The following is a 26,001-nucleotide window of genomic DNA, read 5'->3' as shown; positions in this document are numbered from 1 at the left end:
CTGACATGTCATAATGGACTACCATACCCATCTGTGGTCCATGTATGAATTACAAGCTCAATGTAACTCCATTTAACTCTCTGAGATCTATAACAAACTATTTGTTTTGATCACCTCATAACCAAGTTAGACCCACAGCTTTAAATACCTGGTATGATGTTTGATTCAAGTTTATCTGATCCTTTGCTTCTCTTTGCAAGAAGCTTCATATTTTCCATCATTACTAATCCATCTGACAGAAACTTTGAACAACTCTCTTCCATGTGGTAAAACTGCAGGTGCAGAGCATGGTTGGAGTGCAGAAGTCCAGAGCACTAAGAAAAGGGAGTGGAGTTTCTAATATTTTTATGTTTCGTGTACAAAGAACAAGGAGCATCTGAGTCCAAAAGACAGCAACATTTAAGAAATGTAATTGATAAGCAACTCAATATCACATTGATTCAACCAGATCTCAAATATATCTCCAAGCTTTTTAAAAAAGCCATGAGCACAGTGAAAAAAAACCAAACAGATGCCCATAAATGAATCATACAGGCATCTCCTACAACTACAACAAACTTGAGATGCCAGTGCAAAAGGAAAAAGGCACTAAACTTCTCACTCTACTTCAGATGCATCCTTGCATCTTCAGTACTCCTACATGTAGATATAGTATTCACAATCAACCTTCACCTAGGTTGTAGCAGAAATCACCTCTCCAATACATTATGAAAGAACAGGTATCTACACACATAACCCTCATCAATAGCCTTGCAGGTATATTTGAACCCTCTTGAAAAACAAACATAATGATCTGCTGCAAATCTCAAATAACATATAGTGGAACTGCCTTAGTTAACCACCGTATTGCCCATTGAAAAATTTGCCGCTGTTGTTTACTGATGGATAGAAGCCCAAATTCTGGTAAGCAGAAAATATTTACCATATGGCTCATAAATAAACTTTCTGAAACTTGGATAGTTGTGGTCCTTGTGGATGCAAGGTTTTGAAGCATGGTAATCTAATGAACAATTTTACACTTGTCACCAGGAGAAAGTCTACTCCAACAGAAATTCTGAGACAACTTCATCTAGAAGGTCATCCTTCAACATCCGCTCTATCTCCCTCCCCAGTCTATTGATGCCGTCTCCCAAGTCTAACCACTTCACATGGAATACCTTCTCCTCTGGATTCCCTATTTTAAATTCTTCCCGTTGTCTGACCAACATCTGCCACGCCCTCTCAACAAGCCCCTCGGGTCCCCACATGGGCCCAATCTTTCCATTATATGTCACCCAGGGGTGCAGATCCATGCATGGGGCAAAGATGTCTGACAGAACGGAGTTCATAAGATCAAACAGCAGCTTTCTGTCTGATCTGGACCATGTTGTAAGCTTCTCATACTTCCTTTCAAGCTTCTCAAAAACATTTGGGTCTGCTGGACAATCACGTGAGTGACATGCCGTGTAAAGCCTGCCCTGGTTAGCACCATGAACACCTGAATAAATAAGAATGTCAAGTAGGTAAGAGAAGTCCCTGTCGTCTTCATCTCTGAATGCTTCTAGTATATTGGCAACCAGCTGAAGAGTTTCATTTTCTCCAGCATCCTCGTCGCTTGTTAAATCCTCTGCAGATTGGAGAAGATCAAGTTGCTTTTGGAGTTCTGTGATAAGAAAGCAAACAAGTAAAGCATGTCCATCTTAGTCATGCGCTTATGAGAATAAGAAAAATGCATTATTTTTGCTCACCTTGGAGATCTGCAATAAGTCGGTTAACACATCCAGAACTTGAAGCATCCTCTTCAGATGGAGGCTCCAGAACAGAGACTGGACTTGGTTGCTCAACCTCCTTGGAGTCTAAAAGAGATACCGGGTCTGTTTGGTCAGAGAGACTAGAAAAACTATCCTCTTGGTGCTGAACAAAGGATGTTACCTGGAAAAGATGGTTCGACTATTAAATGAGAATTACGTCAAAAGGCTAATCTTGGAGAATAGAAACTGCTATACCCATTAGCCTGAAATACTAACTCCATTCTAGTGGAAAAATCATACATCATCACTACACGTCTTCCAGTCGAGCCTTTTGGGGTGAGGTTCAAGCCTTAACTTGGGAATAACGCATAATAAATCCTGAAGCCTGAGATTCATTAACCTCAGAGAGAGGCCAGTTTGCAAGCGTTGTCTAATTACTGGACAGCATCATGATTACATATAAAAGATACAATGATCCCACAACCATGCCCTTTTATGATGAGTAAAGGAATTAGACACAAGTTAAAACATATTTTGGGGAACATTTAATGCAACAGTAGGGGAATAGTTAACTCAAAAAATGACAAGATGAATCATGATCTCAAAGCTGAGCAATAATGCTAGGTGAAGAGATACAATTAAATCTAATCTAATAACACTAAAATCAACAGTCAAAGATTGTTGCTAATTCTAAATCACTAACCTTCCTGTTATTTCCAGAAAGTGCAACTGTATCCTGCTGTACCGGCTCCTCATGAGCTGGAAATAACATTTTAAAGTCCACGTGGTCATGACCAGAATCAGTCCTGGCATCATCATAAGAAGAACCTAGGAGTTTAAATTTATCCTCCTGATGAAGCTTACTTTCATCCCAAAGGAAATGGGGCTGAAAATTATCCCCAATGCAATTAAGGTTTCTCTTTAAAGAAGGTCCTCTTAGATTGAATTTTCCATGAAAAGAATTCGTAGGACTCAAATTCATCACATCTTGACGCACACAAAAATTATTATTACCATAAAATGTATGCTTGGTGCATAAATCTTGGCCATACACTGCTGATGGAACTGAAGGAGATATAGACCTGGGTAAATTAATAAACCAACCATCCTCCTTGCCATCCTTATTACTAATACCTGAAGGACAACCCCAAGTAGTAGACACCTCCGCTCGAGCCAATTTATTACGTGTAGTTTTATGATGTGAATCCAAAGGTTTCTTAGGCTTTTCTGAATCAGGTAGAGCAAGTTCTTCCAAAGTTCTTGTTCCTCTACTGTCATATTCAACATCAAACTGGCAGTTCATCTTCCATTGTTCAGATAGACATTCTTTAGCGTCCCACCTGACAGACGATTTACTTGAATAAGCTTCTGAGGACCTATAGCTGTCTTTCTGATTACTAAAGTAGTTGGAAGACCTCCAAGAAGTTGCAGAGTTGTACAGATCATCCATGCCAAAAGAAAGAGTTGAATTTCCATCCTTTACACACTTGTTAGGCCCAAAACTGGGGACTTCTTTGTTGCCACTTTTAATAGAGTGTCCCATTTGTTTTGTTAGATCTTTAGCAATTTCTCTTGAACCTTTTGTGTTGGCCCCCTTAACCCCCACAATACTAATTGAGTTCTGCCAACCGCTCCCTTCTGTGCGCAACTCTGGAGACTCAGACTGCCTCTGTCCTTCGTCTCTTCTATAAAGAATCTTAAGATTCTCAGAGTTTCTCAATGAAGTAAAAGTTTTCCCCAGGTTCTGATCTTTCTCAAGACTTGGCTTCAAAACAACAATACGGTTATGAGGATCAGAAGTATCTCTTTTGCCTGAATGTTGTGATTCTGACAAGTTGTGTGAAAGAGAACCACGATGCTCTCTAATAGAATGAAGGAATAGGCTAGAAGGAGGTCTCCTAACATCTGTCTGCATACAAGTTCCCATATTTTTCTCTGATGTAGAACATCCTTCATTGCTTTCAAAAATACCATTCGATGATTCCAAAATTGTGATGTGGCTTAAACGAGGAGAAGGTGAACGCCTCATATCATGGAGTTGCTTCCTAAGCGACGGATTGGATGCTTCATCTATTTTCATGTAATGGTCCTTGTTCGAGTCTGATATATCCAAGTCATCATTAAGTTCTTTAAAACCTCTATTCTTTTCATCACTTGAGACACAGTTATCACCCACAATCTTCTTTGGCAAGAAGGGTACATGAGATCCACTCCTTCTTAAGCTATGCAACTCCTTACCAGATTGTAGACTCCTGTCTTTTGCAACCTCTGACAGTTCCATGACTTCAAAAACATCCCTAAATTCTTGGTGATTTCTGGTGCTCTTCTGAAGTGAGTGCTTATAGTCAGATACAAACTTCTCTTTAAATTCAGCAGATGATGTTCTCCGGAAATAACTTCCAGTTTCTGTCTGTTGACCATCAACTACTTTTGTTGGACTTGGCAGCACATCAAGACCCATCAGCTTTGCAATTACACCAGGTGAAGACCTTCTTCTTTCCATTTCTCTCAGTATCTCTGAACCTACAAGTATTTTTGTTTTATTTCTGCTGGCTCCTTTTTGTCGATTTTCCTTAAAGTCAAAGGCAAGCTGCCAAAAAAGTAGAAAATTTAGTTGTCCATCTACTGTAAAGAGAATTACTGAAAGCGAGCATTACAACAGGTTAAAAGAGCAATCTAGCAAACCTACAAAGAAATTTATTGAAGCACATTGAAATTGGACAACTGTATTATGCTCAAAAGTCAGAAACTCTACAACTTATTGATTGCTTATCCCATATATTAGCGTGATTAAAGAACGAATAGGCAATTTTAAACCAACTAAACTATTCTCCGCCGATTGGTAGAGCTGTGCAATAAAACAGCGACACTTACAAGATTTTCTTCAACTTTGGAGCCACTGCCACATGAAGAATCTGATAATATTCCCGAAGAGTTTCTTTGTTTATTGACATAAGGATATCCTGGGAAGTAGGGCGAAAAGAAGGGTCAAAATGAGGGGAGATACTAAATGTACTAATAGACATCCATAATTTGCAAAGAGGAGAACACAACCATAAGAAACTACAACCAACAGTAGATATCAGAACCTCTAAAAATTGCATTATAGAAGATGAAGCCAAATTATTTAAACAAACTTCAATTAGCTAGATATGTATCTGTGTATAGTGAAAATATATATATACAAAGAAGGCAAAATTTTTAGCATCCAATTAGGGCCTCCCAATAGCACCAAAAATCTAATTTTCACCTAACCACCAAAGAAAAATAAAATCAGTTTTTTCGTTCAAAAACTTTTGAGAGCGAGGAAATCGGGAACTCCGAAAGATTGAATAGAAAAGAAAGGCCTTCAAGAAACAAACCAGCTCCACGGACACCATTCATCGAGCCCAAATCGTAGCAACTCCTACTACCGTTTCTCCCACCACGACCGGAAGCAGCAACCGTCTTCCTTACCACTCCAGTGGTCGTCCTAAAACCCTTGTCCCTCCACCGCAATCTCCCGCTCTGATGACTACTTTGTCGCGGAAACCAATCCCCCATCCACACCTCAAGATCCTAAAAGGATCAAAGCTCCCAGTTTTGGATCGAAGCGAGTTGCGGGCGATTAAAGTAAGGATTTTTTTTTGCCTCCTCGGGTGGCGTGACGAGGGTTTTTTGGGAGGGATTTGGCGTCGCTTAGCCTTAGGGAGAAGGAACGCAACGTTGGAGAGTGAGAGAGGAGAGAGAAGCATTCAATGGCGGCGTTGCGTAGAGTATATTAAATAGGCGAGTTGATGATGTTTCTTTTGTTGGATATTGGAGCAGTTCATGGATAATATGACACCTTTTCCCTATTTTTGTCACTACACTGTTTGCAATCGTAGAATTTTTTACTAAACTAGCCATTGCATCTACTGTATTTTAAAATTAAGTACGAGAATAAACAAGAATCGACAACTTCTTTTATTTAAAAACCTTGATCCAATTCAGCAATTTAATAAGAAAAAAGCCTAAATTTTATGAAAAAAATTTGATATAAATTGTTGAACGTAACAACGACTTTCACCGATTTAAAGTTTTTCAACTTACCTAATTTATTATTTAGATTTGAAAGTGAATTAGAGACGTGCAAAAAAAAAAAAAAAAAAAAAAAAAAAAAAAGATTATGATGAACTTAAAATAATAAAAAAATCTCTCATATCGTAGAGTAATTGTTTGCATCTCCTAAACCCGTGGAGACCTTCCATACCATTCATGGTCAGAAACTAAATCTACTTACATACTGCTGATCCGAACCAACATCCCGTTGTATTAAATTATCTTTTAAATTCCTCATGTGCCTCGTTAATAGAGCTTTGGTCTCTTTCTAAAGAAACAAAATATTCTACAAATAGTTGCTTTACCTTAAATTAGTTTCTCACCTATTTAAGCACATATACTAAAATGTCCTCTTATGATGAATTAAGAGGAATTCGTTGGTATTATACATTGCACAAGAGGTTGCAACTTGGTCGCTTGGAAGATACGGTCACAGATCTAGTTGATCTTAGCCATGTGCGAACTTTAATGTTTGTGCAATTATTTCAAGGAAGAGGGTCACAGAGAGTGGGGTATGATGTGGCCACTATATGATTGGTTCATGAAGTGGGCCATAGCTAGCCATGTACGATGACTCGGACCCACTTTGTTTATTCATCAGTAAAACCACATTTGTTCATAAATGGCAAGGAAACAGCTCCATAAAGATTGATGGGTTTAGGTGAAAGAGGGCTTTAAGCCACATACAACTGTTTCAATGCCATGTTCATCAAATGGTCAAACTCTTCACAAATTAGGACTGTGACAAGAAAATTTGCCTTGCATCTGAGAAGAGAAAAAGAATTCCCTTACAATTAGTTTGATGGAGAACAACAAATGTTAACAGTGTGGCGTGGATTCATCGGTTTTATGATCCAGCATCAAGGAGCTTCTTCTAGGAAGAATTTCTGAAGGATGGCTGTTGTTTCCTCCCTTGCACTGCAACATTAAACATCAATGTTAATACCTTGTCAGCAATAACTGCTACAAGGAAGAAGAGCAGAGAGATGTCAGAATGAGGCGCATATGGGACCATAACGATACAGACGTCCGGAATAGTTTCTTCTGACAATATCCCATTGCTAAGAAAAATTTCAGAAAGATGGCATCAAAGATATTGAGTAGAGCAGAAGATATTTCTGTAGTTTTGCATGGAAAAGATAGGTATCTAGAACAACACCACTGGGTACTTTGTTTTTACCAAGAAATGAGAAATGCCTCAACTAGTGCTTTCTTCTTACCATCAATCTGCTTCTTGAGACTAAGAACATTGGATCAAATAGTAGAACTATGACAGTAAATCCTACAGTCCAAGAGGTCCTAAACAGTTCTCAGCGAGAAAACTCATTGCACCACGTATACATTTTATCGCAATAGAGATAATCCTGGAATCACTGTATCAATCTTGATAAACGAAGCTAAGCATCACACCATATATAGAGACTCACCTTCCAGATCTCAGAATCTTATACATCCCTGGCTTTATTAGATCAACCACTGTAGAACCAGCTCGTCCAGCAGGAAGCAGGCCATAATCATACACATATGCACAGTGCCGCCAAAGATCCTCAAAATCATTGATGCTGACACTACTGGGCTGCCCACTAAGGTTTGCACTTGTGAGAGCCAGTGCGCTTCCAGAACCACGAGCAATTGCCCGAATGAAGCCAAAGTCCGGGACACGAACACCGATGCTATCCAAACCAGGATTAAGGGACTCCTCCAATAAACTGGAATCTCCTGAAACACATAGAGTTTGCAACAGTTAGAACAGCATCAAGTACACTCTAGCTAACAGAGCGAGTTGCATTTTCAGTTAGTCAAACCTCGTTTTAGGACAACAGTGACGGGCCCAGGAAGTAAATTATCAAGCATACCATGAGGTAGATGATCCACAATAGCAAACCGAGATATATCAGGTACATCAGCAACAGAAATTGCCAAAGGACTTGTCTGTTTACGTCCTTTAATCTCATAAATACGATTAACTGCTTCTGCAGAGCTGTCATAAGATACTTCCAAAAACCAAAGCAATGTAAGACATATAACTTAGATGGCTAATCTTATTACAACACAGAGGGCACAACTTTTTTTTCTGGCAAACTATAATTAATGAAAAGGAATTCCACTTGCATAACTGTAAATCACTAGCCCTCTGAAACAAAATTCATGAAAAGAAATTCTATCCAATATACGTACAATTAAAAAGCACAAGAATCTTTAAAATAGTATGTCTAAAATATGAGGCCATCAATGGTTTAAGATATATCATGTTACATTTGTCCAAGAACAATACTATTTCCCAAGTTAAGTTGAAAAACTAGAGTGCCAACAATTCTGAGTGCAAAAGCTTAAAATTGAAGGACAACTTATATCTTCTTTAGCTGTTTATTAGACTTGAGTTCTTTAGCAATACTGGATTGGTTGTTCTGAAAAATGGTCATTGAGTTTGCAAAACTTCCAATATACATGTACATAGTGACTACTGAACACATAACACTTCTAGGTAATGCAAACCACAGTATGCACATTTTTTGGATGTCACTGGATTGTGCAGAATTTTTAAGAGAAAGTCACATCATTGTCAATCAAAACTCCTGATAGCCAATTTCCTTTCCAATTGTTCTTGTTTCCTGGTATTGAGATGTGTTCGAAAAAATTTAACCGTTGAAAAGTCAGATACAGTTTCTTACACCAGCTTGCAATTCTGTTGCCTATCCTTCTCTAAGAACAAAGGAGTACAACTGAATATATTTAATTTGCTAGGATGCCCAAAATAAAATTTAACTTGACATATTTTACAATGAACAAACTTCAATGCACAAGTATAAGCATTACGCATCCTCATATCTTTTTATCAGGACTTGTTTTACTGAAATAGTAGCTGATTTGATACCCATCCGCAACCAAACTTAGAACTCAAGAATATTAAAATATCCTGTGATAAGTACCATCACTGGATAAACCAAAACATGAAGGGAATAACTTCAATTCCTATCGTCAGAAATCCAAGATAACTAACCATGCATCACAGGCAAATCCATAAAGGGTATCAGTCGGCACTGCAATAACAAGCCCAGCTTTGATTGCATCAATTGCTTCTTCAATATGATCATCTGATGCCGGGAGGACACACCCCAAATTGGTCTGGAGACCACTGTTGCATTTCTCCAAACTTTGGGACATTCGACTTGATTGAACCCTAGAAAGTTTTCTCTCAATCTGCAAAGACCTGAAACACACATAGGAACTAATGTTATCATCGGAATTACTGAAATAAGTGCCTACTAAATTAGAATTGGCATGATTATATAGCACACATGGAAGGACCAGAAACTAAGATTAGAGAACAAACTGAAGTCTTTCTCATGACAAGCAGGATTGAGTAAAGCCAGTTAACAAAGATTACAAGAACCTAAAAGCTTCAGTTGGGCAGAGCCCAAAAGTTCCAATATCTGGGTATTCTAACCAAAATTTCAAGGAAACAGAGCAAACTCGACTCGGTTAAACCACAACGAAAGCGAAAAAAAAGGAAAAATAGTTTTATCCCCCCCCCCCCCCCCCCTAAATATTAAATTGAAACAAAGGGATACCTCTGTGAAATTTGTTTGATGGAGTATGGGAAGAGAGGTAATCTTTCAACCACCCTCAGAGTAGCAATCATCACCTCTCTCTCTCTCTCTCTCTCTCTCTCTCTCTCTCTCTCTCTCTCTCTCTCTCTCTCTCTCCTCCCTATCCTGTATGTGTATGTATATACCTCTATCTCTCTCTTCTAGCTGGTTTTTTTTTTACCTAAGTCCAAGATCTAGGGATGCAAGAATCGAACCGTCCATTTAAGACCGAACGGATACCGTCGTCCAATATCTTTTGTTCCTCTAGATTGGCTGTTTTGCTCGAAATACTAAAAACTTGCGACCAAATTACGAACTCGCCACGTACTGCACCGCGACAATAGAAACTCCGTGGGTTTCTTTACTAGGGTTTTAGACTATGCTTCTTCTGGGTTGCTCTAATGGCGGAATCGATCTCGAGATCCTTAAGAGATGGATCCCTCGAAGGGGAGCACGCCCCTGCCCTAAGTATTGAAGACTCTCTTGAAAGCCCTCTAGGTTCCCACGCTTTTAATCACTTCCTCATCACTCTCGTCGCTCACATCGCCGCCGGTAGATCCCAAGCCAGGTCCTTTCTAATCCCCACTCTACTTTTGTACACTTATTCTCCTTCAATTTGCTTATTCTTTAGTTATCCAAGGCAGTGGTGTGGTGCTTGTGGCGTTTAATCGGAGCCCATCGTTCTACTCCGATCTGCTGAGACATAGCGGCTTCGATGCTTCTCTTGTCGATAAATAGTAAAGTTCTTAGCTTTCGTGTATAAATTGTTTTCTTGGTTAATTACTGAATGATATTTTCGTCTGTTTGATTTCGTGGTAGTGTTCGAATTCTGGATTGCTACTCTGATCCGCTTGGATGGAAAGATCGCACTCTACAAGCGGAGAGTGATGAGAGGAGGCCTGTTACAAAGGGATTTGTTACTGTTTTTAAGAATGTGAAGGATATTGGCAGTTTGTCGTCCTCAATTCTTGATCTGGGAAAAGGTAGATTGATTGATGAGCTTATTATGTTGTGCTGATATTATTTGCTTCTTTGTTTCAGTGCTTATATTCTGCTTATTTTATGTGATTATGATATCAGGGTTTTCTGGGCAAGGCAAGGCCAAGTTTGCAGTTGCCATTGGCTCGGTAAGCACATATTCCTTATGTATCATAGTTCACATAATCATTCTTGAAAGAATATACACTATATGCTTCTGTTCGCTTGTTTATCTTTGGTAATTCATTATCGAGTGGATCTAAATGTTGATTTCCAAGTATTTTCTTATGTGCTACTTACGTTAAGCTGCATTATGAATTTTCAGGTTAGCGATGTCTTAAGGCATGCTTCATTATCATCAGTTTCTGGCCTGCTCAGTAGTCTTCGGAGCCACGGTATTATGTTGTTATCATTCCCTTAAATTACTAAAGAAGGACCTATGTCATATTAGTGTTGATGTGCTCCATGAATGGAAGAGCCTAAGGGGTACAACCATTGAGGTAGACAGCTATGGCCTAATTAGCCTTCTAAGATTGACGTCAGGCATATAAGTATATACCCTGCTCCAATATTCGCTCAATTCTTCCCTAGAAGCTAAACAATCTTATTTTTTTATTAGGATAAGACAACAAGATAAGTTTATAATAATTCAATGTTTAGCCTGGAAAAAAAATTTCATCTCAGTGGATCTATTCAATTTTATGCTATAACATTCTGCTTGTCTTATAATAAGTAAGATGAGATTTAGATATTTTGAGGTGGTCCATTAGTCAGTGGAAGGAGAAGATTTATTTCACATATAACTCAATGCATTTCAATTTCTGTCTACCTGCTTGCTAAATAGTCTTATGGGTATGAGTTTATTTCACCTACTTCCTGAATATTCTTATGTTGATGTGTAATTTTTGTGTTTTCAACTTCTATTTGTGTTCTCCTTTTGCAGATCAAATTTCATCTATATTTTGGTTAATACACTCAGACCTTCATGAACCCAGGGTTTGTACAGCTTTTGAGTATATCTCTTCTATGGTCGCTAATTTACAGCCAATGATACCATCCACTGGTGAACACAGAAATTCAGCAAATTTGCTTTCTCTTGAGCAAAATTCTAGTAAAGCAAGATTCCATGTGCGCCTGAAACGGCGCAATGGTAGGGTGAAGTTACTTGTGAGCTCTTGTTTATCTCTCACCTCTTATGTTTTGTTTTTAGCCAGTAAGAGCAAAATTTGATCACATGATCATGAAATTTCAGGATGAATTGTTAAATATTGAGGAAACTGGCATAAAATTCACTGCTACACCTACTATAAGTGTGACTGTCAACCAAAATCTTTTGCCTAAGGTTAGTTCCATTACTTTCATTAGTAACATTGATTTTAATTTCCTTTTGAATATTGTTACTTTTCTTAGAGCAGAAGCAGTGACCAATTAATTGTATTGCATATCATCCACTTATCCTTTTCTCTGTCAGGTTCAATTCAATCTCAAGCTTTCAGAGAAGGAGCGTGTCGACAGGGAAAATGTCGTTCTTCCATTCGAACATCAAGGTTTTATAGACTTTTATTTACGTTCATAAATTTTAGTTTTGAAATTTTCTCAGTCAGTAAGCTCTACTGTTCTCTTGGTATGTTATATCTATAGTGCTCTACTTTGCTTTCTTCAGTGCTGTTGGTTTGCTGTCCTACTCTGTCATTATTCCATTAAATCAAACAAATGTGCTTCAATAAAAATCAATTGTTTTTTCAAAAATTGATTAGAAGTTTTACCAGCAATGTTCATTTAATCTCCGTGCCAAACCATTTTCTTAATGCCATAGGGATCATATATCCTTCAGTGCGTACTGTTTCTCTAGCTATTATAATCCCTTTTCTTCAATTGATAGAGGAATACTGCAGATATTAGTTAACTAATTTTCACAATTTTCATTTTTTGATATATTAGTTGTAATCATGCCTCTTGTTAATTCCCTAGGAAAAGTTGGTTTGCTATTTTCTTTTTTTTTGTTAGGCTTCAGCATGGGGATACATGTATCGAGCACTGATTTCACTCGTTTATATCAGGAACTGGAGAAACTATACAGATCTATGATGGCAGACGATCACTTTCTGAGAGCCAAAAGGAATCCTACTTGACGAAGACCTCTGCCTTGGATGAAATAAAAGCTCCACATTCTGAAAAGGGTGAAATACATTATATTCGTGATTCAGATGATGAGCAACCTGATTCAGATGAAGATCCGGATGATGACTTGGATATTTAAAACATACAGACCTGATCTTCAGCTGCACCAGCAGTCAAATATTTGAGCCGAATTTGGCTTCCAACTCCTGCCAATGATGAAATGATCGATGAAAAGCTATGGCTTTATTATGTGTGCTGGCGATGAACAAGCTTGAGTAGGTGCTGCACATCAAGTCAACTAGAATGCTCGAAAATTTCTGTGCCAAACCTTGCAGGCTTAATCGTGATGAATTTGTCATTTTGAGGGTTTAAAATTATGAAATTCTTTAAGGAAATGAAAGTTCTTTATTTCTTGGTAAGATAAAGGGGAATGGAAGGCAATCAGTTGGCAGAGTGCTTCTGTTTTGAGCCTTTGCATGCTACTAGTGAAATGAAATCTTTATTGTAATGGGAGAAGCCAGCAATGTCCGATGAGAGCTCGCACCACAGTTTGATGCGTATTAATATATCAATTATATTGATCTCATGTATCTAACAATTTTTATCATATTGATCATGTATATCTAACAATTTTGATTGTATTTAAAAAAAAGGAAAAAAAAATTCAGGCTGATTAATACTTTCAACTAGCCATGACAGGGAGGGCCACCATGGAAAGTGACATGCATGAGAAAAAAAATGGGAGGTCATACTCGTATCCATTTCCAAGCAAGTATATGCTAAAAGAATCATTAAAGTTACACACCCCACTGCTCCACCATCTGTCTCATGATAAAGATGTCTCTATTATTCTATAATTCTATTTACCACCAGCTATATCATCATTACTTAATTTGATGCTAATATATGACCCTTTATTTCCTAATTATTGGAGTAAAAGAGTTATTGTACAAAGTAAGATTTTAAAAAATATTAATTCCAAAAGAAAGCCTCTATTATTAAGAGTTTTCAAACATCTAGAGAATACCAACTAACTTTAGTAGTGTTAAAATTAGTAGGTAGCTTCCCTACGACTAAGAAAGTTACTAGAATAATTATTTAGTAATGTGATGGGTTAACTCGTCTAATCTTTAGGCTCTTTTAAATTATATATAAAATAAAAACATTATTAACAACATCAACGAGTGGATCAAAAGGTTCTGGAGCACTCACCACGTTGCTCTGTTGGTTTTCGACAGATAGGACACCTTCAAATTCCTATATATCGTATAGTGTCGTCTCCTACCGGTCGCCGAACCCTTGTCCCTTGCTGCAAAATTACCGCGCTCATGGCTTCCATGGAACCGGTCCAAGTCTGCGTCAAGGCGGCGGTGGGCGCTCCCGATCACCTCGGAGACTGTGAGCTCCCAAACCCTACACTTCTCTCTCAACTTCCATTACCTTTTTCCTTTAGATTGCTCACTTGCCAACTGTTGTTTGATTCGTATATATGAAATTTAGGCCCTTTTAGCCAAAGGGTTCTTCTCACTTTGGAGGAGAAGCACATCCCCTACGACATGAAACTAGCTGACCTTAGCGAGAAGCCGGAATGGTTGGTCTCTTCCTTTCACACAAGAAAAGATTGGATTTTTTTAACTGTATGATCCAATTTGGTGATATGGGTTTTGGTTTTTAGAAAATTTTCTTCTGCTGTTCAGTGAAAAGATTCCTCTCTTTTATTTTTTCTTCGTTTTTTTTGTGGAAACGTGGCTCGCAGGTTCTTGGAGATTAGCTCGGAGGGGAAGGTGCCGGTGCTCAAATGCGATGACGGCAAATGGGCTCCGGATTCCGATGTGATTACCCAAATCCTTGAGGAGAAATTTCCTAATCCCTCTCTGGTGACTCCGCCGGAGTGTGCCGCCGTGTATGATTCTGTTCTTCTTACCTCTTCTATTATATCTAAGATTTACTTGTGGCTTCAGGTAGGACATTTTGTATTTCATGATAGATTGCTTTGATTCCCTCTTAGCTAACCTGTCTAACTTTTCTCCATTGATATAGTAAGAAGTGGACTTTTTTACCTTTGGATGGTAGATAGCTTTTGTATTTGATGGTAGAATCAAGTAGCAGGTTCATAGTCTTCGCAGTCTTTACCTCTCTTTTGCTTCCATCTGATGTCAAAATGTTGGCAAAATCCAAGCTCCTATATCCTCTCTTTGATCTTTACGTTGTGTCCACTGCTCTACTTTCTGTACATTCTCATCTCTTGAGCAGGTGCAGCCTTTTTATCTTTCCAATTTTTGACTTCCATACCTTTTGAAAACTTTTATTATTATTTAATTTATCATTCGAGTTTCATACATTTTAATGGGTGTGATTGATTCATGTAGCTGGCCCAGAATATTTGAAAATAAGGCTTGTATCAAATCTGATTCTTTGTCCAATTTAAGAATTTACAGAGTCCTGGAAGTTCAAGAAATCTAAGAGCCCTATTACACAAAAGTTCATACTTCAACTTATACTAGAAAATGCTCATGAAGATTAAAAGCCAGTACTAGTATGCAGAAGAACATAATGTAACAACTCATTAGGTATAGTGTGTGTATCTTATACTAAAAGATAAACCTTGCCCTTTTGCCAGTCCTACGGTTAGCTGCTTGTTGTAGCTTCTTGTTTTTATCATGGAAGATATTGTCCTAACTCTCTCCTCTCTCTCACATTAATCATGATCTCAGGGGATCAAAAATATTCTCTTCCTTTGTGAAGTTCTTGAAAAGCAAAGATCCTAGTGATGGCTCTGAGCAAGCATTGGTGGAAGAATTGCGGGCTTTGGATGAGCATCTCAAAGATCATGTATGTAAATGAAAAGGCATTCGAGGCAACATGTTACTCTTCTAATCTTTTTCCGGAACAATGCAATCATTTAGCAGTCTGAACATGTCAGTTTGAATTTAAAGAAAAATCTCAATTTATTGCATGCATCAATGTGATAATAAAATTTGAAATCAGCTCCTACAAATGATGATCAGTTCTTTGTTTCGGCAGGGTCCATTCATCAATGGAGATAATATTTCTGCTGTTGATTTGAGTCTGGCTCCAAAACTCTACCATCTCAAGGTCGCTCTTGGTCATTTCAAAGGATGGAGTGTCCCAGAAGATTTGTCTCATGTTCATGCTTACATGAAGGTATTGGCGTTCTTATTTCATAAAAACTAAGCCGCAGCTCAGTTGTGCCATAAGAATAAGTTTATTATAGTATAAGCTTTCTTATATTGGTAAACAATCATTAGGCATATACCAGTATAGACCTATTTGTATCGTCTCCTCCTCTTTTATCTCATAGTTTTATATTTTTCAATTACTATATTACCCTTGAAAAGACACCACTTTTTCTTTTCTTTTTCTCTTCTCTCTTTTCTTCTCATCCATTCATTATAAAGGATATTTTAGTTATTTATCAAATTATTATTTAATTTTATAATTTCATGTCACATCAAGTATATACACCCTATAACACTATATAAGTATACAATTAAACACTAAAATAGCTTATATCGATATAAGCTATCTTATGTTAGTTTAAGAAATTAATTTAGCTATTTTAATATTGGCCGAATTGCACAAGTGAACGAAAAAATAAATAGCTCTCTAATGCCATAAATTATGCACGTTATATCATTTAGACCCACATATGAGAACTCATCATTTTCCTTCCTACTTGATGCTTGTACAACTCCCATACTCATTTAAGTTTCTTTCTGCAAATTAGTCTATTGGTGTCTTACTACTAACCAGCACATTTTGCTCAACATACTTATCCTAACCGATTGTTTTGACCTTGTCAGTTGCTCTTCGATCGAGATTCGTTCAAGAAAACCATGGCGGCAGAGGAGTTTGTGATTGCAGGGTGGAAGCCAAAAGTAACTGGTTGAACTCTATCAAAGCATGCTACTACTCTGAAGGATGTATGTTTTAACTTCTGAAAGGTTGTCTGTTAGTTGTTGTGCATCTTCCTACTGTGACATTGTGGACCAGTATGTGGTGTCTTAGCTTGTTCTTGATCAATAATAGTATGCCAGACTAAAGCCTTTCTTTTAATGTTTCCTTTGTGGGGGGGTGTCTTTATTAGCATCCAAGCTAGATTCAGATGGATAAATATGAGATTGTGGTATTATTCTCTATTCCCTCCATATCATATCTCTTGGTTTCTGACCTATTTCATTAATATAAATGAGTCAGGAGGCAATTTATTGATTGATATTGTTAGCAGTTGCATATGATGAAGCAATGCAATTACTTGGAGATGGGCCTGCTAATGCTAACCTATGCTGGGTTCCAAGAAATATTTTAAAGTAACTGTTGGGTTTTCTTAAAATATACTCTCAAATTTTTTGAATTTTTATAGGTATCTTCTTGTATAGATACTTTTCAACTAAGAAACTTGGAGGTGGTATATAGACCCCCCCCCAACCCAAAAAAAAAACTTATATTTTTATCATGAGCTATGTATATAATAATTAATATCAACTGTCTCAAATTAATGTTAGTTTTCTATCTCCAATGGCTTACTTCCGTGGTCCAAAGTTGTTAGTACCCGCAAAAAAATATTCATCACGGGTGCATGAGTGCAGCATTATTTCTTGGGATAATTTTACTTAAAATTTTTTTGAACTATCACTATTTTATGTATAGATTTTCTAAATTATTTTTATTATTCACATATATTTTTTTAATTTAAAACTATTTATATATACTCTCTTGAGCTAAAAAAAAGAGTAATTTAATGGACCTCTAAATAAAAAAAAAGATTTATAAAGTTTATGCAGAATATAATTATAGTTCTTAAAACATAAGTTAGGAGTGGAAATATTCTTATTTCTTTGTAATTTTTTCTCTTTTATTTATTTTTTTCGCAATTTACCCCCTGAAGTCGTATGTTTTTCTGCATTTCCCGCTTGCACGTTTTTATCGGTTAGCAAACACCGTAGACGTCTCGCTCATCAAAAAGAGCCAACTAGAAAAGTGTGAGCAAGTTGTTCACTATTACAAGAACGACCGGACTCATAGGCCGCCACGTGTCCGTTCACGAATAGCATCACGAGTTTACACGTAAATTACATGCAAGTCGTCCATGCCACTTGTACGTAGAAGAACCGCCCCCCGTCAAAATCCAACGCACTCCAAAAGATCCCACCGACCTCCCCCTCGTACAATTACCTCTCTGCCCCTCCCATGCGGCAGAAAATTACAGTAACTTTAGAAGATCACTTTTTAAGGTTGGGAGAATGGACGGGTGCGATCTAATCCTCCTGATCCGAATCTCTAGAAGCCGCCTCGGAGAGCATCTTCTGGATCCGCTGCATTGTCTCCATCTCCGAGATTCTTTCTTCTCTCTCCCTCGTGTACGATTCGAAGAACTCTTTGTTCTCCTTCTCCAACTCCCTCCACACTAATCATACCACAAGCATATAACACTAATTAGCCACCAGAATAACCATGCATGTTACTATACTAACTACATGCATCTTAAGAGAAACGAAACAATAAGCAGAGAAGCAAGCTACCAGTGGAAGTGATGACAGGCTTGATATTAGCATGCTTGTCTAAGGCTTCCATGCACTCTTCTTTGTCCATGTGGAAGAGCAAGCACTTCTCGATCAGGTGTTGCACCTAATTATTAACAAATATAAATATCTAAACCAACATATAGATAGTAAGCATCAACAAAAATGGTTAATTAAGATGGAGTTAATAATACCATTCGGATGTAGGAAGCTGATGAGGAGTCACCCATGTAGCCAAAAACTATCTTACGAACGATAGAAAGTAACTAAGGGGAGGGGAGGGGAGGAATATATAAGGAGGGAGGAGAGCTAAGAAGTAAACGTGGCAGGTGGGGGATAGGGGGATCACATGGAGGACGAGAGATGATTGGAGGAGGGGAGATGGGAGGAGATTTGACGACTCACATGCAGGACACGCCGCCCACTTGCTTTCACGTAACACGTGGACCCTCCTGCCACGTTGTTGCGTACGAGAAGACCGACGGGGTGACCACACGTGCCAATGAGTTGCCGTCCCTTGCCCTCCCTCGACTTTCGAGTTGTATGAAGATTACGGAGTTTAAATCACAGCAATAGAAAGCTAATATTTTAACTCCCCTAAAAGACAAATAAGAAAGAGAAAAAAAAAAAGAACATTCCCTTTGCTAAAAGGACAAGGAATTGGATCTAAGCTCAACTCCCCCATGAAAATTGATGCAATCACGAGTTCTATTGTCTTCACTCTTCAGCACATAAGAATCACAAGGTAAAGAATTACGGTACAGCCTGCAAGCCATCTAGTAAAATAGCAAACAAAATAGCACTGTGATGGATCGTTACCAAGTCTTTCTCAATCCATCACTATACTTTGGCTGCTATTGTGACCCTGCAATTTGTCTCGAAATTTCGAGAATAATATTTGATGTATAGGTCATAAAGACTTGCTAATTCTTGGTAACATATAATATTAACCATTCCATCTAAAAGTTTTAAGAAAGTGAGCTCATAAGATTAAAACTCTCAAAAAGACTGGACTACTGCAGAGAGACTTCACTGTGTCCAATTTGGACAGCTTGGTGATTAAGCAGCAGACACTGAGAGGCTGAGTCACCTGACTGCCGTAACATTATCATGTCAGAAATAAAGGACCACATTCCACACTATTTTCCTTGTGCTGTGACAGAAGATTTCCAAGTTTTTCATGTGAAGCATTGCAAAAGTATCAGTATCAATCACTAATACTCTCACCTTACATGGCAGGTTCGAATTGGGCTGCTGCAATCTACTGGCCAATAGTTGACCACCTTGGATAACAAAAAGAATAAAATATCCATTGAAAACAAAAAAGAATATGCCCCACCTGGAGACAATGCCAAAGGATCCTCAGCTGGCATTCAGCTTTGCTGGAAAATACTCTCTCCAAGGTTTTTGTTTTGTGCACTACGCTTTGCATCCATAAGATCTGGTACAGTAATCTAAAGACAAGAATTCCTACAAACCTGTATCACTGGCCCATAGCGGATTATTGTCCTTCAAAACCCTTTACAAGGAGATTCCATGACATGTGGCCCCTGCCAACTGAAAAAACAACAGCTACAGAAGCAAAAGGGCCATGTTTTCAAACAAAAAATAAAGGGACCAGCTAGCGATCTTGCATGAGATATTTCCTCGTCGCGTGATATATGCACCAACCCAGATCATCCGCTGTCTTTGCTTCAGCCTTCCTCATTTTACCCATATCAGCTCTTCGGCAGTCTCAATTGTGGATCACAATCTTCGAGGTATGACCAGAAGCCTGTGATAAAGAAGATGGCATCAAAAATTTGGATCGGAAGTAACAGACAGGCGTAAAAACTGCTTTATTCCATCAATACATATGTATTGTCTTATATCTTTTCTGCATGCAATTAAAATGACCATTTTCTTGATAAAAGATTGTCACATCTCCCAAGAGATAAGTCATCGGTTGAACAAGCTCCATAAGCATTGTTACATATGGTTGATCTTTAGCCATATACTCATCGATTGTGATAGTCATCTAGATGGATTGACCAGCCCTGACCACATAATAAAGCTACACGTGATGAACTGTCATTTAAGTTGACGTGACAGTGCTCAACACCATATTGGAATGTTCAAACAAGGAATGCAGATGTCATTTAGGAATATTCCAGCTGCAAGCAAATAATTTAGAACTTAGAGAAGCAATAAACACCAAGATCTTGTGAAAGTTAGAGGATTGTTTGAAGTGAAACAACAACCAGGTGTACAAAAGCCTAAAGAAAGTTAGAATCTATGATAATAATACATAAATTGTGGGTACAAAACATACTGTACTTTATGGAGGTATAAATGACTTCACTATGTAAATTACTGAATAACCTCCAAATCTGTTTTTTAATTCAGCCCCAGGAACAGTTGTTTAGTACCATTCTATAGCCGTAAGCATTTCATAATAGCTCCTTAATTCTTAAGCGACAACTAATGATATGTAACAACAGTACTACAGCATCTGCATTGCATTGAGTGGAAATCAGAACTCAGTCACAAGTGATGTGATGCCAATGCCATGACAGAATGTAAGAAGATATACATACAACTGTGAATGACTGCATTCATATGGTGCTTTGTTTATCCTTCTTTGTTAGGTTAAAGAATGTCATGTTAGTGGTTAATTCGAACTGACGGCTGTAAAGAAGTACCATTAATGTGTGCTTTAGTATGGTTGCTGTACAAAAATTGCTCCCCTGGTCACGAGAAATAACTAGGCGTATATGTGGAATAGTCTTCCAACTCTCACCAAGAGCAGGCTTTAGCAATCCTCCCTCTCCACTGACCATATGATTGGTCACCTGAGTAGACAACAGAATTCATAGACATTACTGATTGATTTAGTGCTGTTCCAGGTATAACTAAGTAGGAAGCTGCAGAAGATCTTAAACAGAAAAAATGTGTGACCAATGATGTGGTGTGGAGAAAAAGAAAACCTTCTGCTTGTTGCTCACTCTTGGAACTTTCAATAGCAGTAAGACCTCAGGGACCCACAGTGATTTGCCAACATGATCCAATGAGGAACCTCTTTTAGGTTAATTATGATTTATGAATAAGGCTAAGCTGACTTATCAGTGTATTCTTTATGATACATAGAGAATCAACATTTCCTTCAAGTAATGAAACTTACAAAGCAAACTTCTGCTAGAAACCATATGCATTTCAATGAACTTTATTTGGAAGCTGTAGGAATCAGAATACTATTTAGTAAAATCATTTTTTTTAACTGAACAGTTGTGTACCTAATAGGGAACTTCTGCAGAATGTTGGAATAATATGCAGCAGAAAAAGCAAGCATTCATGCTGTATCAGGCTTCAAATTCTGCACTTCTACTAACTTACCAGGACAGATAGATTGTAGTCATTCGCTAATCTCTTTAAAATAATTCCAACAGACACCATCAAGAACCGTCCTGTGGTTTCGTTCAAGTAAACATAGAGGAGATTAATTGAAATTCACATGCAATGCTGCAAAGCACTTGTCTCGTCGTAACAAAAAGCGAAGAACTTTAGACATATATATATATATATATGAATATACAATATTTGAATTTGAACATCCACCAATCTTGCCATTCCTCCCCTTTTTATTCTTGCGATTTTCATAATTTATCTAAAGGGGCAGATGAAACAAATGCTAAAAATTTTGCCTTCAAATAGTTTGTGTTGCTGTAAATTGCTACAGGAACAACTCTTCTGCAATCCCACCATGTTCTAAAATTTTGCATTCGAGCAAGTGTCGCGCCCTCATAGAACATTTCAATGAGAACAAAGGCTATTTGACAAATAGTGAATAACCAACTAAATCAATTCACCACCTGCAAAACCAGGCTCAACTTCTAACAAATTCCGACCTGACAAAATTCATGTTTGAAGATAAAAGCATGGAATTGGAATTGGAATTTGTGCATATTAGGTCTGCACCATGTTGTCAAAACACATAGGAAACTTTAGGCGACCAACTTCTTAGAGTTCCAAGGAAATGCCTATGAATCTAAGTAGCTGCCCAAAAGTTGAAAATGCTCATAAGTCCATTTATGCCTATACTGGTATTGTTACTTACATCATTCCAACGTAGGCATTCTCATGAAAGTATAACTGTTATGACTAATTTTATCTACTATAATCAAGAATCTACGGATACCTTAATCTCACACAAGATGCTTATGAAAAGATAGGAGATTCATAATCTATAAACCTCTAAAAGCAACATTTCCCACTCCCAACTGCTGTAATTTGGATAGGTGCTCCTCACATAATGGAAGTACCTATTTTGGAATAACATAAGGTGTATCTTCATTGTTTATAACATTATAATTGATTAAACTTGGATAGCATAAAGATATGGGATCTTTTGAGTTTCTTGTGAAACATTTAATGGGTATTATAACACAAAATGCCGAACATAATAATGTTATTGCCTGAATTGCATGTGGGGCGTAAGTGCCTATACTCAAAAGAACCCAGGTGGGTCAATAGGTCATCTAGGGGCTTAGGTGGTCGCTTGTGACAACATTGGGGCATATGTTAGTCAGGTTACATTGAGAATCAAATTAATCATATTAAACATGGCACTGGCCTTGACTAGACTACCTTATGAAGATGCACCAGATACCACTTATGCATCTTTTTGAAAGAAAGCACCATTTAGATATCTTTCATTTTCCCTGATGGATGAGATATCAAGAGCTACAAGTTCCTGCAATGAAAGAGTAAGGAATAGGGATCCATGAAATTTAGTCCCTTGACTTGACATTAAAACTTCAAAGCAGCAGTCTTTGACTTCATCATACCACCCCAAAACCATGCAAGCTCACTAATCAGTATTTACCCACATAATTATCAGCTTAGATAAGTACGGCTGACAGACAAAAGGTTTTTACCTAAAAAGATTTTACAATTAGCGCAGAGAGGTATCTACCTTCTGAACTCTTCCCTCCAAGCGTCGGGCCTATTAGAGATGAGATTGAGTCGATAATAAGGAGGCATATCTTACCACCTCCAATATTTACCTGCACAATTAAAATAAAAACTCAGAGAGGCACACAAAATAAAGATCTATAGAAGTACAATTAACCACTTTTGTTGAATAAAAACCTTATGTTTCAAGGTTAATTCTAGTTGATGTAGTACATCCAAAAGAGCGAATATGTCAAATATTGACTGACATAGTATGCTGCTCATGATTCTCTTAAGCCTTCTTTCTTTTGCCTAGAAGTAAAAATAAATAAATCAACTACAAAAAGAAAAATGATAGGTAACTAAAAGTAGTGGATCATCTCAACATTTTTCATGTGATTCACAAAATTAAAAGTAACATAGAAATATTCTTACAATATGCCTAGCATATTGGGAAAGAATATAGGCTGGGCAAAGAGGACTTTACATCTTTAACCAAGGAGGTAGGAAGTTGATTAACAATGCATGCGATGCGATTTGGGGAAAAGGAATTACAAGTATCCAAGAACATAACAACACCTAAATGCTTGTCTGCAATGTGTGAAGCAGAATATAAGCAAACCTGCATTCCACATAAGATAGACAATAAGTTAAAAAAATAGTGAATAATGCCCAATCTATATTAGCTGGAAAAAATGAAGGCCAAGAGGCACTTATATGAATTTGCAAAAACATGTAGAGTTCATGGAGTCAAAGTTATGGCCATTCTTACTTGTGTTTTACCAGAAGATGATGGCCCAGCTATTTCTGTCAACTGACCCTGACGCAATCCACCTCCAAGAAGTCTATCAAGCCTGATAGATCAAGAAGCTATAAGAATAAACCGTGTTCTTTGAGCAAATGCAACCAACTGCGATATAAGCTATTATTGCATTGATGTTCCACTTGAGGGAACAAATTACATTCAAGGTACCCTTCAAATCCAGTGGGAAGAAGATGCTTATTCTCATTAATATCCTGGAGCAATTCAACACCCGTCAACCACCGCTGATGCCAATTGTCCATCACTGTTACAGCTTGAGTGAACTCCTATCGTTACTTCACAAGTTAGTTGGATGTGCGGTGCATCCATATAAATAGAAATAAAAATGAAAATGAAAACACAAGTAGGCAAAAGGATAAGCCATTCAACTCTGGCTCCGGTATCCAAAAAGTAGACAAGAAAACAAACAAGCATGTGGACATCAATGCATCATCATCATCTTCTTCAAGCTTCCCTTTAAATAAATGGTTAGTCAGAGTACAACTCACGATGAGGTAGTTCCATAAAGAATTGACGGTTAGCCGGAAGGTCAATCTACCAGAATTGGCATCCGATTCCTCGGAAAGGAAAAGTGAAAGAGAGATGGACTTTGTAAGTCTATAATGCAAGTTAGTAGGTAAAATTATCTTTTGGTTGCAATTAAGCTCCTGCAGCATAGGATCAGTCCTCCAGAGATACCTCCAGAGATACAATATGCATCACAATATCACATACCACGCCACCAAGTGTTTGCAATAATGAGGCAGAGAGCAACTAAATCCGCGAACTACCACAAAAGTGTGTATTTTACCTGCCAACTAACAGAGGCACACATTTATACGGATCTAATATTCAACATTCCTGTCTACTCTTGGTCCAAGGGTGAAGTGAGTATCAAACTGAAATCAGATACGGAATGACAGAGGCGAGAGTAGACAGTAGAGAAACCTTAACCCCCTCTTTGCCAGTGGAGAGCTCGTCGTCTTCCATCATGAGCTCCACCGAGCTGTCTGAATCGCGGGAACGGCGGCGAGGGCTCGGTGAGGAGCAAAACCTAATTTGGTTCTTGGTTTGGTGGATTAGCGCGGACCTAATTACATCGGGTTTGGACCAAGTTGTTATCCATGTCATGTCACGTGCCGTGCGTGTGTGTGTTCTATTAGTCCCACATCGGCTGGAGAGAAAGATGTGAAGCGGCATCGCTCCTTTATAAGGGCACTAGGATGCAGCCATAGAACTTGCCTTAAACTAATGAGTAAGGAAAACAAAGCGGGCGGTGGGAGCTGCTCGCCGCGCTGAATCAAAAGCTATGCGCATGAATTTATGGAGGGGTTATAGGCTGGCCAAACGCTGACACTGCTTACTTTGCAGGACTCGTTTGAGCGGGCCTCCCAACCACCAATATTTAATCCCAATTTTATATTTTATAAAACTCAATTAATGCTTGTAATCGATTAATAATATAATTGGTTGTTTACGTTTACTCGGATTTAAATATTAACTTTGTAGCAAAAAATTTTATAACTATTAAATATTCTTTCAAGTAAAGAACAGTAACTTTTTTAAGAGGATTAAAGGTAATTGTGATATTTTGTCCTAATAATCCTTCTTATTTAAATTTAACTAAATGAACATTTATGATTGAGGGACGAGCCAACAATTTACCCTTCCGGCCCAGCTAAGAAGCTCGCTCATCGGCCAGACTTGAAAACCCGATTCGAAAGCCCACCTATTGCCCCCCCATCTATTGGCCCATGCCTATTTTTTAATTGCAATTATATTAATCTAATTATTTTATCTATAAACATTGATTACTGTAATACTATTAGATTTCCAATAATAGAGCCGAACGATTGGATGTGGCTCCATCAGAAGTTTATGATCACCGGCTGGAATTACCTCACCGAGAGGTTGACAGGTTCTTTTGGAGTATTGAAGGAGAGGAAGAAGAAGCTGGAGCAGGAGAGGAAGGAGGTGGAGCTAGACCAAGGGTCGATCGGCAATAGACTATTCTAGTTCGGTCTGAACTTATTCTAACGAATATAGTGCTCAGCCCCGTCGACTCGGTCTGAACAGAGCTAGGCCCGCTTGATAATCATCTCTAAATATAATAAAGATAACTCGCAAATCATGAACAAATTTCCCCTTATTTAAAGTAATTCTTACTATTATGATATTTAAAAATGTAACGAAGTTTGACCTTCTTGTGTTTGGAAAAAGATCTTTAT

General features: G+C 37.9%; 6 protein-coding genes and 1 non-coding gene across 21 annotated transcripts; 3 read left to right on the top strand and 4 right to left on the bottom strand.

Annotated features, from left to right (window-relative positions):
• Window positions 1–398: 398 nt before the first annotated feature.
• On the bottom strand, window positions 399–5,493 carry LOC140790971 (uncharacterized). Of its 2 annotated transcripts, none has more exons than XM_073141301.1 (5): window positions 5,093–5,493; window positions 4,605–4,693; window positions 2,434–4,320; window positions 1,728–1,911; window positions 399–1,606 (listed from the first exon to the last, which is right to left on the bottom strand). In XM_073141301.1, exons 1-5 carry the CDS (start codon window positions 5,271–5,273, stop codon window positions 1,038–1,040), a joined length of 2,910 nt encoding a protein of 969 aa, XP_072997402.1. In that variant the 5' UTR covers window positions 5,274–5,493; the 3' UTR covers window positions 399–1,037. The 2 variants fall into 2 exon arrangements, with proteins under 2 accessions (XP_072997402.1, XP_072997401.1); XM_073141300.1 differs by having other exon boundaries at window positions 399–1,642; window positions 5,093–5,491.
• A 973-nt stretch (window positions 5,494–6,466) lies between these two features.
• LOC140790997 (uncharacterized) lies at window positions 6,467–9,595 on the bottom strand. Its single transcript, XM_073141337.1, has 5 exons — window positions 9,383–9,595; window positions 8,812–9,021; window positions 7,616–7,791; window positions 7,238–7,529; window positions 6,467–6,728 (listed from the first exon to the last, which is right to left on the bottom strand). Exons 1-5 carry the CDS (start codon window positions 9,451–9,453, stop codon window positions 6,671–6,673), a joined length of 807 nt encoding a protein of 268 aa, XP_072997438.1. The 5' UTR covers window positions 9,454–9,595; the 3' UTR covers window positions 6,467–6,670.
• Window positions 9,596–9,689: 94 nt separating this feature from the next.
• Window positions 9,690–13,176, top strand: LOC140790995 (elongator complex protein 5). The gene is made up of 9 exons (XM_073141336.1): window positions 9,690–9,968; window positions 10,045–10,137; window positions 10,220–10,383; window positions 10,481–10,527; window positions 10,704–10,773; window positions 11,322–11,545; window positions 11,631–11,720; window positions 11,850–11,925; window positions 12,439–13,176. Exons 1-9 carry the CDS (start codon window positions 9,802–9,804, stop codon window positions 12,636–12,638), a joined length of 1,131 nt encoding a protein of 376 aa, XP_072997437.1. The 5' UTR covers window positions 9,690–9,801; the 3' UTR covers window positions 12,639–13,176.
• Window positions 13,177–13,675: 499 nt separating this feature from the next.
• On the top strand, window positions 13,676–16,576 carry LOC140791413 (probable glutathione S-transferase DHAR1, cytosolic). The gene is made up of 6 exons (XM_073141972.1): window positions 13,676–13,897; window positions 14,000–14,090; window positions 14,256–14,402; window positions 15,214–15,331; window positions 15,524–15,664; window positions 16,324–16,576. The coding sequence occupies exons 1-6, from the start codon at window positions 13,828–13,830 to the stop codon at window positions 16,408–16,410; spliced, it is 654 nt and encodes a 217-aa protein (XP_072998073.1). The 5' UTR covers window positions 13,676–13,827; the 3' UTR covers window positions 16,411–16,576.
• Window positions 16,577–17,493: 917 nt separating this feature from the next.
• LOC140790981 (uncharacterized) lies at window positions 17,494–18,405 on the bottom strand. Its single transcript, XM_073141319.1, has 3 exons — window positions 18,237–18,405; window positions 18,043–18,148; window positions 17,494–17,927 (listed from the first exon to the last, which is right to left on the bottom strand). The coding sequence occupies exons 1-3, from the start codon at window positions 18,270–18,272 to the stop codon at window positions 17,779–17,781; spliced, it is 291 nt and encodes a 96-aa protein (XP_072997420.1). The 5' UTR covers window positions 18,273–18,405; the 3' UTR covers window positions 17,494–17,778.
• Window positions 18,406–19,198: 793 nt separating this feature from the next.
• Window positions 19,199–25,002, bottom strand: LOC140790980 (DNA repair protein RAD51 homolog 4). Of its 14 annotated transcripts, none has more exons than XR_012109500.1 (9): window positions 24,722–24,985; window positions 23,945–24,060; window positions 23,744–23,825; window positions 23,459–23,593; window positions 23,170–23,283; window positions 22,994–23,084; window positions 21,315–21,485; window positions 20,724–20,873; window positions 19,199–19,816 (listed from the first exon to the last, which is right to left on the bottom strand). XR_012109500.1 is itself a non-coding variant. In XM_073141310.1 (9 exons), the coding sequence occupies exons 1-9, from the start codon at window positions 24,764–24,766 to the stop codon at window positions 19,778–19,780; spliced, it is 843 nt and encodes a 280-aa protein (XP_072997411.1). In that variant the 5' UTR covers window positions 24,767–24,881; the 3' UTR covers window positions 19,199–19,777. The 14 variants fall into 14 exon arrangements, 8 of the variants coding, with proteins under 8 accessions (XP_072997411.1, XP_072997418.1, XP_072997415.1 ...); XM_073141310.1 differs by having other exon boundaries at window positions 21,415–21,485; window positions 24,722–24,881; XM_073141317.1 differs by having other exon boundaries at window positions 21,415–21,485; window positions 23,934–24,060; window positions 24,722–24,858.
• Window positions 25,003–25,011: 9 nt separating this feature from the next.
• Window positions 25,012–25,166, top strand: LOC140791598 (U12 minor spliceosomal RNA). The gene has a single exon (XR_012109606.1). It is a non-coding gene; the product is annotated as a U12 minor spliceosomal RNA (small nuclear RNA).
• The last annotated feature ends 835 nt before the right edge of the window (window positions 25,167–26,001 follow it).

Source organism: Typha latifolia, chromosome 6 (assembly GCF_019914945.1).
Source record: "Typha latifolia isolate L0001 chromosome 6, TyphaL0001v2, whole genome shotgun sequence".
NCBI classification, from domain to species: domain Eukaryota; kingdom Viridiplantae; phylum Streptophyta; class Magnoliopsida; order Poales; family Typhaceae; genus Typha; species Typha latifolia.
The sequence above is the reverse complement of the archived record's forward strand: the minus strand, read 5'-3'. Positions and strand labels throughout refer to the sequence as shown.

Bases quoted from the DNA above. Each gene is read 5' to 3' on its own strand.
- LOC140790971 (XM_073141300.1), bottom strand. From the start codon at position 5,273: ATGGGGGATTGGTTTCCGCGACAAAGTAGTCATCAGAGCGGGAGATTG. The intron at 4,321-4,604 runs GTAAGTGTCGCT...CTTTTTTGGCAG, and splicing joins CCAAAGTTGAAGAAAATCTT to CTTGCCTTTGACTTTAAGGA. The intron at 1,912-2,433 runs GTTAGTGATTTA...CATCTTTTCCAG, and splicing joins TTTCTGGAAATAACAGGAAG to GTAACATCCTTTGTTCAGCA.
- LOC140790997 (XM_073141337.1), bottom strand. From the start codon at position 9,453: ATGATTGCTACTCTGAGGGTGGTTGAAAGATTACCTCTCTTCCCATAC. The intron at 9,022-9,382 runs GTATCCCTTTGT...TGTGTGTTTCAG, and splicing joins ATCAAACAAATTTCACAGAG to GTCTTTGCAGATTGAGAGAA. The intron at 7,792-8,811 runs GTTAGTTATCTT...ATCTTATGACAG, and splicing joins GGATTTGCCTGTGATGCATG to CTCTGCAGAAGCAGTTAATC.
- LOC140790995 (XM_073141336.1), top strand. From the start codon at position 9,802: ATGGCGGAATCGATCTCGAGATCCTTAAGAGATGGATCCCTCGAAGGG. The intron at 9,969-10,044 runs GTCCTTTCTAAT...TATCCAAGGCAG, and splicing joins GCCGGTAGATCCCAAGCCAG to TGGTGTGGTGCTTGTGGCGT. The intron at 10,384-10,480 runs GTAGATTGATTG...TTATGATATCAG, and splicing joins AATTCTTGATCTGGGAAAAG to GGTTTTCTGGGCAAGGCAAG.
- LOC140791413 (XM_073141972.1), top strand. From the start codon at position 13,828: ATGGCTTCCATGGAACCGGTCCAAGTCTGCGTCAAGGCGGCGGTGGGC. The intron at 15,332-15,523 runs GTATGTAAATGA...TTGTTTCGGCAG, and splicing joins ATGAGCATCTCAAAGATCAT to GGTCCATTCATCAATGGAGA. The intron at 15,665-16,323 runs GTATTGGCGTTC...TGACCTTGTCAG, and splicing joins ATGTTCATGCTTACATGAAG to TTGCTCTTCGATCGAGATTC.
- LOC140790981 (XM_073141319.1), bottom strand. From the start codon at position 18,272: ATGGGTGACTCCTCATCAGCTTCCTACATCCGAATG. The intron at 18,149-18,236 runs GTATTATTAACT...GTTAATAATTAG, and splicing joins CAGCTTCCTACATCCGAATG to GTGCAACACCTGATCGAGAA. The intron at 17,928-18,042 runs GTAGCTTGCTTC...TGGTATGATTAG, and splicing joins GCCTGTCATCACTTCCACTG to TGTGGAGGGAGTTGGAGAAG.
- LOC140790980 (XM_073141311.1), bottom strand. From the start codon at position 24,904: ATGACATGGATAACAACTTGGTCCAAACCCGATGTAATTAGGTCCGCG. The intron at 23,594-23,743 runs GTAAGAATGGCC...TGTGGAATGCAG, and splicing joins CATCTTCTGGTAAAACACAA to GTTTGCTTATATTCTGCTTC. The intron at 23,085-23,169 runs GTTTTTATTCAA...TTAATTGTGCAG, and splicing joins AATTAACCTTGAAACATAAG to GTAAATATTGGAGGTGGTAA.